The sequence below is a fragment of the Gracilinanus agilis genome, chromosome 1, assembly GCF_016433145.1.
Source record: "Gracilinanus agilis isolate LMUSP501 chromosome 1, AgileGrace, whole genome shotgun sequence".
Taxonomy (NCBI): domain Eukaryota; kingdom Metazoa; phylum Chordata; class Mammalia; order Didelphimorphia; family Didelphidae; genus Gracilinanus; species Gracilinanus agilis.
Genome location: NC_058130.1, coordinates 93,469,438 through 93,482,961, shown reverse-complemented (window position 1 = coordinate 93,482,961; position 13,524 = coordinate 93,469,438). Strand labels below are relative to the sequence as shown.

The 13,524-nt window shown below is 44.4% G+C and overlaps 1 protein-coding gene across 1 annotated transcript in view; it reads right to left on the bottom strand.

Moving 5' to 3' along the window:
• Positions 1-606: 606 nt before the first annotated feature.
• Positions 607-13,524, bottom strand: part of VIPR1 (vasoactive intestinal peptide receptor 1) — a 93,518-nt gene continuing 80,600 nt past the window's right edge. Inside the window, exons 9-15 of the mRNA XM_044676893.1 lie at positions 12,398-12,567; positions 11,059-11,119; positions 8,851-8,917; positions 8,221-8,312; positions 6,317-6,446; positions 5,043-5,084; positions 607-3,495 (exon numbers count right to left, since the gene is read on the bottom strand). Of these exons, the coding sequence (XP_044532828.1) occupies positions 3,304-3,495; positions 5,043-5,084; positions 6,317-6,446; positions 8,221-8,312; positions 8,851-8,917; positions 11,059-11,119; positions 12,398-12,567 (754 nt within the window). The 3' untranslated portion in view covers positions 607-3,303. The remainder of the gene's footprint in view (positions 3,496-5,042; positions 5,085-6,316; positions 6,447-8,220; positions 8,313-8,850; positions 8,918-11,058; positions 11,120-12,397; positions 12,568-13,524) is intronic.

The following is a 13,524-nucleotide window of genomic DNA, read 5'->3' as shown; positions in this document are numbered from 1 at the left end:
TGTCTTATCTACGTCCCTCTAATACATAATATTGTAATTATTTTGTGTGTGTGTGTGTGTGTGTTGTGCCCTCTTTAAGACTGTGAGCTCCATGAGAGTGTGGCCAGGGGCCTGGATTTTCTATGCATGATCCCTAGTTTCCATATGGCTACTAGACCCTGTCTGATTACTTCTCCTGATCCCTGGTCTCTCCTTGCCTCAGTTTGTACTTTCAGCTAAGGGCCCTCACATCCCACCTCAACTCTTCTTTTTTTCCTGCATGCTCATATCTCAAATGCCCAGCCCTGAGATTGTATTCTATGTGAAACTTTTCCTGTCTCCTCCCTGGCTGCTGGCAATTCCTCCCCCTACCATCACCTTCCCTTTTGAACATACCTTAAATACGTACAGGTTTGTTTCTTTCAGTAGAGGTAAGCTAGCTGCTAGAGGGCAGGGACTTAGGAACTGTTTCCCTGTCTTGTCTCTCTAGCACAAAGCATAAGAAAATAGCACATAGTAGATATGTAATAAAAGCTTGTTGATTGGTCCCTAGTTCTAAATCCTCAGGGTTAGCCTGGATTCCCAGTGGCAGCCCTTCATTTATACGTAGCCAATCTTGGCAGCAAGTGTTGACTTTATTTAAAGTTAGCACCTAAAATACTTTGCTTAATTACTGGTTTCTTTGATGTGACAGTTCATGCTCTTCCTCCAAGGAAGGAAGGAGATCGTTGACATGCTAATACTTATTCTTCAGTGCAGCTCCTGGGAAGTTCTGGGAGAACTCTGCTCTAGGAAGCCTGGTACTTTGGCTTAATCCAAGAGGATATTTGCCACATCCCCTCCTGGAGGGGGGGGGGTGTTTAGGGTCTGGGGTTTAAGGTCATGAGAATTCTTACATAAGTCAAGACTCCTCATTTTACAGAGGAGATGAAGGCTGAAGTAGGGGAAGGAACTTGTCCAGTCTTACTGGTTGTATATGGCCAGGCAGGGGCATGAATTCTAATCTTCTAAAAATCCAATGCCATTAAATCCAATGCTTTGAGAAAATGGTTGACAACATTAGTGGCATAAGCAAATCCATCCCCAAGTTATTTTGATGACTTCTGGGTGATAGATGAGGTTTAGTGTCTTTATTCTCCTTGGTCTGGTTCAGCCCATGACATGGTACTGATATTTGCCTGGGCCAAGGAGGCAAGTTCTGACAGGCAGCTCCCTCCATGATCCTCATCCCCATGTTGGCTTTCCTTCTCTCCTCTCTAGGAAGTCACAAGCCCTGATTTACCCCTCCCACCAGCCACGGTACAGCCAGGAGTGTAGGTGTTTCCTGAGGAGGTTGGAGAATGGGCCAGAGGCCCAGGCCCTGAATGCTGGAGCAAGCAGCAGACCATGGTAATACAACTAGGACTAATCTCCTTTTCCAAGTCAGTATGCCTTCTACCTCTTTGCACATCTCGGCTATTTTAGACTGCCTGGAACCATGAACTGACTCCCCTGTTGATCGCTTCCCTCTTACCCTGTATATGTCCTGTTTGTACATAGTTGTCTGCATGTTAGCCCCGTCATTAGATTGTGGGCTCCTGGAGGGCACTGCCTTTTGCCTCTTTTGCTAACCCCAGACATAGTAGAAACTTAACAAATGTTTACTGACTGACCGACTCCTTCATATACCTGATTTTGGCTACCCCTGCCATGCAGAGGATTTGGGGCATGATAAGGATAACCAGATGACAACCCCTTGCCCTTGTGTATAACATGTTATGGTTTGCAAAGTGCTTTCCATGCATTATTTCATCTGACCGCAGCAGAGCCCTGTGAGTGGAAGGGATTTATCCAAGGGTGAGTAGGAGGTGAGCACCAGCGTTGGACTAGAATTCAAGTCCTGTTTCCTAGTCCATTGGGTCTGGGGTCCAATTCTAGAGGAGCAGCACTTCCTTGTGAGGCCCAGAGAGGCCCAGGGATGGCCTGGTGTGGCTACCATATCCCGTGGAGGAGAGAAAGAGATGTCTTAGTTATCTCTGATGGGCCATGACTTCCTGGCGTCTTGTAGAGGCTCAGAGTCCTCCTTCTTACCAGAGGTTCTCCCCTCCAAGAGGAAAGGTTGTGCTCAGAGGTGCTAAGGGCAAGATGGTTGAACCCTCCTGGGCAGGACTGGGAGTGGGGAGAAGGTGTTATAGACTGCAGTGCTCTAAAGAGGGACCGTTAGGCATTGTGACCAGCCAGGAGGGGAAGGTGAATCTTCTCAGAGGTGCCTCTTGGAGTTCCTTTTCTATCAAATCCTGCAGGAAGACCCCATAATCCTTCTGTCTGTCCTGTCCCTACAAGGAAGAGGCCTGCAAGGAAGTGGATCGTGACAACCATAGCTTATATTTCCATAGCACTTTCTGGCTGGTGAGGGTCGCACATACATCATTTCACTGGCTTCTTACAACAGCCCTGCGAGGTAGGTGACAAATATTATTAGCCCATTTACAGATGAAGAAGCTGAGGCCTAGAAAAGGGGGGACCCGGTCAGAGTTACACACCTACCAACTCTGAGGCTAGGACTCTTTCTCCTTCCCCACGCCGGAGGCGACATCTGACTGTATTTGCCTGTTCACCACCTTCCACAATCCCTCCCTGTCGTCCGAGCTGCAAGAAGCCCAAAGAGCCCAGCCGAGAGCGAACGGACTGTCCTGCTCTGTGGGGATCTGTGGGGAGGTCTCCGTCTTCTGGCCTCCTCCCACTGCCTCAGTCACATAACGGACACGGGTTGACCTCTTCCCCTCCTTGTTCTGTCACACATATTAGCTACCTCCTTCCCACACATACGTGGATGGACACACGGGCCACTTGGCAGACTTCTGCCTTTGCCTGGGCTCCATTTGCCGAAGGGCAGTTTGCTCTCACCAGGTGAAAGGGGAAGGAAGTGGTTCTCTGCAGAGACTGGGGGTTCTCTCCTCCTATTCAGCCGTTTCCACAAGGACCTGCTGGGGCTGGAGAGGAGTTTGTGAGCCCTTCCCACTTATCCCTCTCCCCTGGCCTTGTGTCTGCTGTGGCCGCTCCCTGGGTTGGAGGAGCCAGATAGGGATGGCTTCTGGGCTAGGACCCAGGTAAGCTTGGGGAACTCCGAGGACTTTGAGCTTCTAGACTGTGGACTAGCTATGCATCTGGAAACCAACCACAGGATTCTAACAGAGCAGGAAGAATCTAGGAGGCATCTTGTCTGAGGCAGGCTGTCCTCCAGCTTACAGTCTTCTCATGTTGGGTGCCTTTTGCCTGTCCCTTGCTGTGACGAATACACTGATATATAGAATAGTTAGGGACCCTGGGTGAGGGGTGCCCTGGTCAGACTAGTGAGAAATCAGCCTGAAAACTGGAGGAGCGTCGGTCCTTGGGGCTAGTCCGTGTCAGCATGGAGATCTGGGTGCTGAAGTTGGTGCCATTGCTGCCCACGGATGGGTGGTGGTACTTGAGGTCCGAGCCCAAGAATTGTTCCAGGTGCCACCGCCGCCATTTACGTTTGATCTCTGCCTGGACCTAATGGAGAGGTTGAAAGAAGAGGGAGAAAGAGATGGATGGAATGGGTAGGGGGAGGGGAGAGAGAGAGAGAGAGAGAGAGAGAGAGAGAGAGAGAGAGAGAGAATGAGAACATAAGGTATAGACACTGTAATGGAAAAAACTCAGCTACTGATAGGGGTAACCAAGAGCCAGTGGGGACTCTAATTCCACAGAGGCTAATATTGGTGGGGTGATGGGCAGGGAGAGCAAAGTAGAGCTTTAAATAAAATAGATATTGATCCAAGGGGAGTAGGGAACCACTAAGAGGCAGCCTGGGACACAGGATCCGATTCAAAGCCTACTGTTCTTAGAAAGATGTGGCCTCTCCAAGCCTTTGACCAATCTTGTTTTCATGTCCATATCTTGGTCTCCTCAATTCTCTTGGACTAGTTACTTAGTTTGCAGATTATCTAGACCTTTGATTTTATTCATACCATCATTCCCCAAGATCCTGTGGTGTACACCCTGCTCAGTTCTGAAGAGATGAGGCTGGTTCCAGTCTCAGAGGAAAGAATGAATTCTGCTCATAAAAGGTTACCCTTTCAAGGAAGAATTCACTTTACATATGGAAATCCCTTAGTGCTGTGTAGCTATTTCATTGTTCTATTGAACTGTAAGCTTCCTGAGGTCAGGGACTTGAATATCTAGGGGCTACTCCTTCCCCCAAGTGTTTAACATGGGTCTCTGCCTAAACTTGGCATCTAATTAATGTTTGCAGAATTATTTGTTTTTCAGAGTGTCTGACTCTTCGTGACTCTATTTGGGTTTTTTTGGGCAGACACTGGACTGGTTGCCATTTCCTTTCCCAGCTCATTTTTACAGACGAAGCAACTGAAGCCAAAAGGTTATGTGACTTGCCCAGAGTCACCCAGCTAGTAAACGTCAGAGGCCAGATTTGAACTCACAAAGATGAGTCTTCCTGATTCCAGATCTGGCACTTTATCGACTGTGCCAACTAACTATTCTTACAAATCACTAATTACTGGGCAAGGAGGCTGGAATGTTTTAATGAATTAAATGAATGGGAGGAAAAGAGAGGCAGAAATACTGAAAGTAAATTGTGCCGAGTTCCAACTCATTAAGGACCGATTAAGAACAACGATGTGTCTTAGAAAAGTCATGAACTGGTAGGTGGCTCAGTAGATTGAGATCCAGACCCAGAGATGGGAGGTTCTGGCCTCAGATATTTCCTACCTGAGTGACTTTGGGCAAGTCACTTAACCCCCATTCCCTAGCCCTTATTGCTCTTCTGCCTGGAAACCAATATACAGTATTGGATTCTAAGACAGAAGGTAAGGGCATTAAAAACAAAGTCATGAATTTAATGGCGAAACCTACTTGATATAGTCCCAGTTTACATATATATGTATACACCTTATAACACACTTGTTTTTACACAGCTTTACATGCCCTTATTTAATTGTACACACATTTCACTCCAGGCTAGCCTTTCTGAACCCTGCAGCAGGGCACAATGAAGGCTACCTATACTTACTCCCACGCCACAGAATCCCCCATCATCTTACCTCCCCATTGAGGAAGCAGTAGAGGATGGCCACCACAAAGCCCTGGTGGGAAAGGAAAACAGTCTCTGAGAACTAGTTTGGGTCTAGGACATAACATGTCTTACTCTTAGCTCGAAGGATAGTGAGGAAGGGGGGATGCAGGGGCCAGTCTGAGACCTGAGATGATCTGAGGAGTAGCAGGGAGGGAACTATATTAATCAGCTAAGGGGCTGGGCGTCTGGGAATTGAGGGTATAGAAGATGAGATTTGGGGATTTAGAGAGAAGTTGAGAAGTTTGGGATTTAGAGGCTAGGAGAAAGAAGGAGGAAGTTGAGATGAGACTTCTTTTTTTCCAAAAGTAGCCAGTCCATTGGACTCCTACTCATCAGAAATGAAAGGGAAAGGGAAAGGAACAAGCATTTATGAAATACCCATTATGTGCCAGGTACTGTGCCAAATGTTTTACAAATATTATCTTATTTGTTCTATTTCCCATTTCTTTTTCCCATTTCCACTTTCCCCATCCCTCTTGATCTCCAGCTCCCATTTTTTCCATCCCTGAAGCAATTCTTTCTCCAGGGTCTTCCAGGCCCTTTGATAGTCCTCATTGACATCTTTTCCTTCCTTTTATTTCATTACCCATTAACTTGTATTTCTCTCCATTTTCTACTTCCTTCCTTTGACCCATCTTCCTCCACCAGGGCCCTCTTCCTTTATGCCTTTCAATTTTGTCCTTTCTTTTATCTCCCCATTTCCTTCTATTGACCCCATATTCCCAAGTTCTCTGCCTCTCACTGGCTGTGATCTCCCTTCATCTCCTTTCATTCCAATCTCTCCATTTCTCTCCATCCTCTTTAGTTGTGTGTGTCTTGGTGAGTTCAGGTTTTAGCCCCCTCATCCATGGATGGAGGGTCTTGTTGCTTAGATGCGCAGCAACACCTGACTCCCTTCTTTGTTTTAGGGTTGACTTCCCTGACAAAGTCATCTTCCCCAGGTGGAAAAAAGAAAACCAGTGTCCACATGTTCCCATCCCCTCCCCCCAGATGTATTTCCATATTCTGCAGTTCTGGCCAAAGGCTGGAGCATTGGGTCAGCTCTAACCCTTTCCAAATTGTACACTTGAATTAATTATTCAGGCTGTAGTAGTTACACTGAATTAAACTCTGGCCTTGAGCCCACATCCATGGAAGTCATCCATCAGCTGTGTCTTTTCCCACTCATCCCATCCTCAGCCCTGGACCAACCCTGTTCCCCGGCCTCAGCCTAAGCCCCCACCCTTGACCCCAGTTTTGTACCTGGAAAGAGCCCAAAATAAGCTCAAAGACCAGCTTCACTTCTTTCTTGAAGTTGTCTGGGAAGAAGGCAAACATGATATAGTGTGCCCCAAAGAGTGGGATCAGCAGCAGTGTTGATTTGGCCAGTCTCCTAGAGATAGAGGCACAATAGAAGGGTATGCTAATGTATATATACATGCCTGATTAGGCATCTTTATTCCTCAAGAACCTTCCATGATTCCCTACTGTTTTCAGAATAAAGTCACAGGATTTTTTTTAAAACCCTAATTTCTGTCTTAGCAACAACTCTAAAACAGAAGGTCAAGTTAGAAAAATGAAGTTAATTGCTCTGGATCATGCTTACTGCAACAGAAATATCTGAGACCAGATTTAAACCCTGGTCCTCCTGACTCCAGACTTGGCTTTATCCACTGAGCCACCTACTTGCCCCTAAAGGCATAGAGCCTTACGATTTCAATCTGGAACAGCTCCTAAGGATTAGGTACCCCGATACTTTCATTTACAGAGGAGGAGTTTTCTTCTCTGTAAAATGGGGATAATAGCACCCTCTTCCCAGTGCTGTTGTGAAGATCAAATGAGTAATATTTGTTTTTGTTTTTGTTTTTTAATTTTTTAAACCCTTTACTTCTGTGTATTGACTTATAGGTGGAAGATTGGTAAGGGTAGGCAATGGGGGTCAAGTGACTTGCCCAGGGTCACACAGCTGGGAAGTTTCTGAGGCCGGATTTGAACCTAGGACCTCCCGTCTCTAGGCCTGGCTCTCAATCCACTGAGCTACCCAGCTGCCCCCCAAATGAGTAATATTTCTAAAGTGCTTGGCATGGTACCTGGATACATAGCAAGATCCATATAAATGTTAGTATTATTATTACTATTATTATTATCACCTTCTACAGTTCCAGGAAGACTCAATGCAAATGTAGCCAGATTTTCAGCCAGGCCAGTTAAAGGATGGAGGAATTAGATCTGAAGCAGAGATCATCTCTCTTACTTTTCTGCTCTGGTTTAGGTGACCAAGCTTCTCTCATCAATACCCACCAGTGATGGGCAGAGGGCAGCATTCATTATCTCAAATGTTTTACATAGGGAAAGATACAATAGTTCCTTGCTCAGGGGTATCTAGACCTTCTCCATCCATTGTTATCCTCCACTCCAGCTTTTCTTATTCTGACAAGACTTCATTTCCCATCCCACATAGGTAGGTCTGTTTGAGACTGTATTAAGTGATTAGCTATTTCTGGACGTGACTGACAGATTCCATGGAATAATGGAATTACAGGGAGGCAGGTTGTATGACTTGGGTGTATGGACCCACTATGCCATCTAGTTTCACCAGGGTCACAGTTTCAAAGAAGAGATGACCATTCCTCTTGCCCCAAACTAAGCTAGCTTTGTTTTAATTAGACATAATTGAAATATAGATCTGAGACTTGTCTGCACACATTTTATAAAATTGAAGAATGGAATATCAGAATAAGAATAGGACCTGAAACTCAGAAAACTGAATCATAGCCTCAAAATCTGAAAAACATAGAATGGAATCCGAGAACCATAGACCAGAATCCTAAAATCACAGGATAGCATACTAGAGTAGAATCTTGAATCATAGAAAAAAACTCTGGAATCAAAGTAGAATTCATAATCCCAGATTTGTTCAAAGAAGATTTCCAGTGGTAACTTGGTTCAAACCTTTGCCCTCACAGAAATGATTAATAAAGTCTCTCTCACCAGATCATTATATACTCTCTACTGAGCAGATGACCTGGGTAGGAGACTATACATTCTTCCCTCTCGCCTTCAAGTTTGGGAGGGCATTTGGAAGATGAAATTGAGGACTTGGCCATCAGAACTGTGAATGGCTCTTATTGTGGCTATGGTGAGGGGAAGGGTATTACCACACTCACGAATATTGGCTGTTCTCATTCCTCCCCATGTCTGGCGGGTGTAGCTTCTGTACCAGAATTCGGATGATGCAAATGAAGAAGATGAAGTTCACCTGTAGGGTCAGAGTTAGCCAAGAGGATAAAGGGGAACGGGGGTTATTAGGGAGTCATATTTGCTTGGGACCCCACAGGGCTAGTTATTGTTCCACTTAAGCTAGCCCATTCCAAAGAGATGGAGCACACCTTTGGGAGCTTTGGGCTAACAGAGAGCCCTTCCTTTCCCTTCCTTAATAGGGAAATGATAAATCTTTGATCCACTGAGGATTGATGTAGCCTGGTGGAATGGGAAAGGACCTTGCACCTGGGAATCAGAAGATCCAGGATCAAGTAAAATACAGGCTCTGTCACTTATTAGCTGTATGGCCCAGGGGCAATGTACTTTCTTCATCTGTGAAATGGGGACACTTCATCAGGCATCACCCATCTCACTAAGTAGTTGTAAAGAAATAATTCTGCAGACTTTCAAGAGCTATGGAAGTGGGTCATGTTGTTTTAAGTGATATTATTTTGGATTATGAATCCTTAGAAACCCCAGTGCTCTTAGGGATCAGGGGAGCTCTCAGCTGGTCTAGGAAGGGCTTGTGGTCTTACCAATATAGAGGTCAAAATGGGTGCCTTGATGATCCACCAGTATGGGGGGGCAATGATATCCCAGCACCTACAAAGTGGGAAAGGGAATCCAGAGGAGGCTGAAGACTTGAGGAAATAAAAGCATCCCATGACCCTCCCTTCAGAAAACTGGCTTGTTGGAGAAAATATGGCAAAATTGGGACACTAATGCATTGCTGGTGGAATTGTGAATTGATCAACCATTCTGGAGGACAATTTGAAATTATGTCCCAAGGGCTATAAAAGAATGCATACCACTACTAGGTCTGTATCCAAAAGAGATTTTTTCTCTTTTTTAAAAATTAAATCCACCTAATTAATTAATTAATTAATTTAGAATTTAATTTTTCCATGGTTACATGATTCATGTTCTTTCCCTCCCCTCTTCCCACCCCCTCCTGTAGCCAACAAGCAATTTCACTGGGTTTTACATGTGTCATTGATCAAGACCTATTTCCATATTATTAATATTTGTACTGGGGTGATCATTTAGAGTCTACATGCCCAATCATATCCCCATTGAACCTTGTGATCAAGCAGTTGTCCCAAAAGAGATTTTTAAAAATGGGAAAGGACCTGTTTGTGCGAAAATATTTAAAGCTACTCTTTTTGTGGTGGCAAAGAATTGGAAACTAAAGGGATGAACAAATTGTGGCATATGATGGTGATGGAATACCATAAGGAATGATGAACAGGATGATTTCAGAAAGAACTGGAAAGACCTATGTGAACTGATGCAGAGTGAAAAAAGCAGAACCAGGAGAAGATTATATACAGTAACTGAAATATTGTGGAATGATAAAATGTAATAAGACTTTGCTACTCTTAGCAATACAATGATCCATGATAATTCTGAAGGACTTATGAAGAAGAATGCTATCCACCTCCAGAGAAAAAAACTGTTGGAGCAGGAATGCAGATGAAAGCATATGATTTATCACTTGTTTATTTGGATATATGATTTAGGGTTTTGGTTTTATGAGATTACTTACTTACAAAAATGAATAATATGGAAATATGTTTTGTGTGATAACCCAGAAAAAATAAAAATAAAATAAAATAAAGTTGTGAGGTAAAAATAAAATAAAATAAAATCTCAGAAAAGTAGCTTGTCCTAGCCCCAAGTAGTACTCAGGGCTCATCTTCTCCCCACTCTCAGTGGTGGGAGGCAATGTGGTAGAGAAGGAAAAGCTGATAATTTGGAGTTAGGAGTATAAATTGAACTCCTGGACCTAATACTTCCTGGCTATGTAACCAGTGGCGAATTACTTTTGGTTTTTAGGCTTCCCCATCTATAAAATGGGTTTAAAATTCATACTACCTATCTTGTAGGTCTAAGGGAGGAAAATTGTTACCCCTTCTCAAAATTCTTCTTTTCCCAGGGTCCTGCTCTCAAAATCTCTGACATACTCTTTCCCAGTAAAGTATTAGTGACTGGTAACAGATCTTCCTCAGGTCTCTTTGCTTCTGAGAACCACCGAACATTGAGGTTAGACAAAGTGTTGGAAAGCATCTAGGTATAACATAGAATCCATAGCTCCAGCTTCTACAGGGCTTTGAAGTTTACAAAGTTCTTTACTCTTATATGACTTAGAAGTAGTATTAGTATCCTCATTTCACAAATGGGGAAAAGTTCAGAGAGAAGAATCAACTTGCCTAAGGTCATGTAGTGACTATTACCAGATCTGGTATTTGAATTCCAAACTCCTAACTCCAAGTAAAAGGGCGTTTTCTAACTAAATCACATTATGTCTTCTAGTTACAGCCAGACAGGAAGGACCTCAGAGATAGCATCAGAGCCCCTTAGAGTTGTCCAGGAACTTAGAGGTTATCTAGTCTATCCTCATTTGAAAGAAAAGAAGACTGAGGTCCAGGAAGGGGAAAGAATGTGCCCAAGATCACAGAGGGGATCGGTGGCAGGAGTGGAATTGTTCCATTGGACTCCTCAGTTTTTCTACCAGGTTAGTTCAGGGACTCAGTTCTTGTTTATCAGAGAACTAGGGGATCTGGAGATCCAAGTAGGGGTGGGTCAGGTAAGTCCATTACATAAAGGATATTCTAGACTAAGCAAAAGACCCAGGACAAGGCAAATGGAGGAATCATCCATTTTCTTAGCTGGCATGGACAGGAAAGTGTTCCTTTCAAGGAAGGGAAGAAGAGAATCAATGAATGAGTGAAATGTGTACTCACCCCTCATTGCTGAAATAGTATCTGGTGAGTGCCCATGCAGTGATGAACAAGGCAGGAACCCCTATGGGAGAGAGAGAGAGAATGAGAGAGAGAGAGAGAAGAGGAGGAGGAGGAAGAAGAGGAGATAAGAAATTTAGGGAGAGAATATAGAGAGAAATGAGAGAGGGACACTGAGAGTTAATTTATCCTCTGAGTCCCAGAATAGTCCCCCAGTAAGTAGCCTAATTTAGAGAAGAGTAGGAGGGTATCCCTAGGGCCCACCTTGGGCCAAGTAGGCACTAACAGTCATCAGTAATCTGCAGGTGAATATCATGAAGCCTGACTATCCCTTCTAGATACTCTTCTCTCATGCCTCTAGGCTTCTCCTTAGTCCTTTTAGTCTGTATCTGTAGAGATACAGACAGAGCTAAGTGGGGAGGAAGAGAAGAGACATGGACAGACAGATATGAAGAGAGAGGCAAAGAAAAGAGGTGAGACAGAGAGACAGACAACAGAAAGACAAAGACAATGGGAGGAGGAGAAACAGAACAAGCAAGTGGGTGACAGAGCAAGGAGTAGGTAAAGGGAAGCCTAAGGCTCCCATCCTTGTAGACATCCTAGGACAGAGCTGTCCAGCTCACCCAAAGCCTGCACCCCACAGAAATGAGGCAACAGCCCTCAGGCTCAGGTGTCTGTGCCTGCAGTGAGCTTTATTCAGGAGTTTATTCAATGGGGTGACAGAGACAGGGATGCCTGAAGACACTTCCCTATCTTATAACCACACCATCCTGGCAGGACCCAGTCTAGGTTCACAAATTAGGCATCAGGCTACCTGTAAGGTTAGAGATGCCTTGCAAGTTAGGTTCTACAAAGTGTGACATGATTTTGCCATCTCCACCTCCCCCAATATCAATAGGCTCAGCAAATAGTGACATGAACATGGTAACTTTTTTTGACTATAAGATTTGAGGAGGGAAGAAGGGAAGGGAACAAACATTAATTAAGCTCCTACTTTGTGTCAGGCTCTATGCTAAGCATTACAAATCTTATTTCCTTCAGTTTATTACAGGGAATGTCTCTTGAGGGGAAATATTAGTACCCAAGTCCAGGGAACTTTTGAACTTGATATCAGTGATTTTAAAGACAGATGTCTTCAATACCTTTGGTGTAGGTAGCAGGGGAATAGGATCCCTCATAGGCCAAGTCTTACCTGTTGAGGTCATTTCTCAGCATTACCAGTCTCTGGAACCATGGGAGGTTGTTTCCTTGTCCCTCCCTTCAACCCAGAGCCCTGGATTTTTGTGGGGAGTACTCCCATCTTATAGCACTTCATTCCATCCCACCCTAGGTCCTTACATACCCCAGCCAACGAGGATGTACCACCAAAAGTATTTCCGTTCAGAGAAGAAAGAGATGGCGAGCAGGGTATGGAGGTAGAGGCCCTCCACCAGCAGCCAGAAGAAGTTGGCCATAATGCAGTATTGGAAGAACACTATGGCAGCCTTGCAGCCTACCTGCAAGACATGGGACAAAGTCATTAAGGGACAGGGGTTGAATTTCATGAGGGAAGCATAAGGGGGGAGAGAGAGAGAAGTAGAGAAAGAAGGAGGAAATGAGAGGTAGGGAGAAAGGAAGATAGGAAGAGGGAGGGAAGAAAGGAGGAGGGGGAGAAGGAAAGGAAGAGGGATGGGGAGAGGGAGGAGAAGAGGGAAAAGGAGACAAAGAGATGGAGAGATGAGAGAGAGAGAGAGAGAGAGAGAGAGAGAGAGAGAGAGAGAGAGAGAGAGAGAGAGAGTGTGTGTGTGTGTGTAGGGAGCTGATGTAGGAAGGAGAGTAAGGAGGACCACAATCAGGGAACACGCTTCATCAGTTTCTTCCTTCTTCTGTGCTATAGAAAACTAATGCAAATCCCCAGCTACATTCCAAAAGCCAAACAGAAAAGATCTGGGGCTCATCTGCTGTAAATCACAGCTCCTATTTCTCTTGCATTTTAGGATTAACACAGAGCTTTCTTCAAGTTAGCCCTGTGAAGTGGATGACAACTCCCATTTTTTTTTCAAAGAAGCTTTCCTTTTAAAATAAATCTCACTTTAGAGGCTCAGCCTATATTGAGTGGTAGCCCATAGTAACACCAATATGGTAGATCACACGGACATGTATATGGTAGGCCTGTAGAGCCTATGGATTGATGGCGTGCCTGTATGCTGTGTGGATATTTGTGTGATATATGGTATGAAGAGTGTTTGTGAATCAGAGTGATTGAAAGAGAGGCAGAGGCAGAGGTAGAGAGATAGACAGCAGACAGAGACAAACCTCTCTTGGAATTCAAAGTTTTGCAAAATCTGTCTTAAAGCTAACTTTTCTGATTTATTTTACAAAATACTCTCCTCATTCACTATTTTCTCTCAGTTCCCTGTCAATTACATTGAATGTTTGCACTGGCTTCTCCCATGCCTAGAATGCCCTCTCTTCATCTCAGTCTCTTGG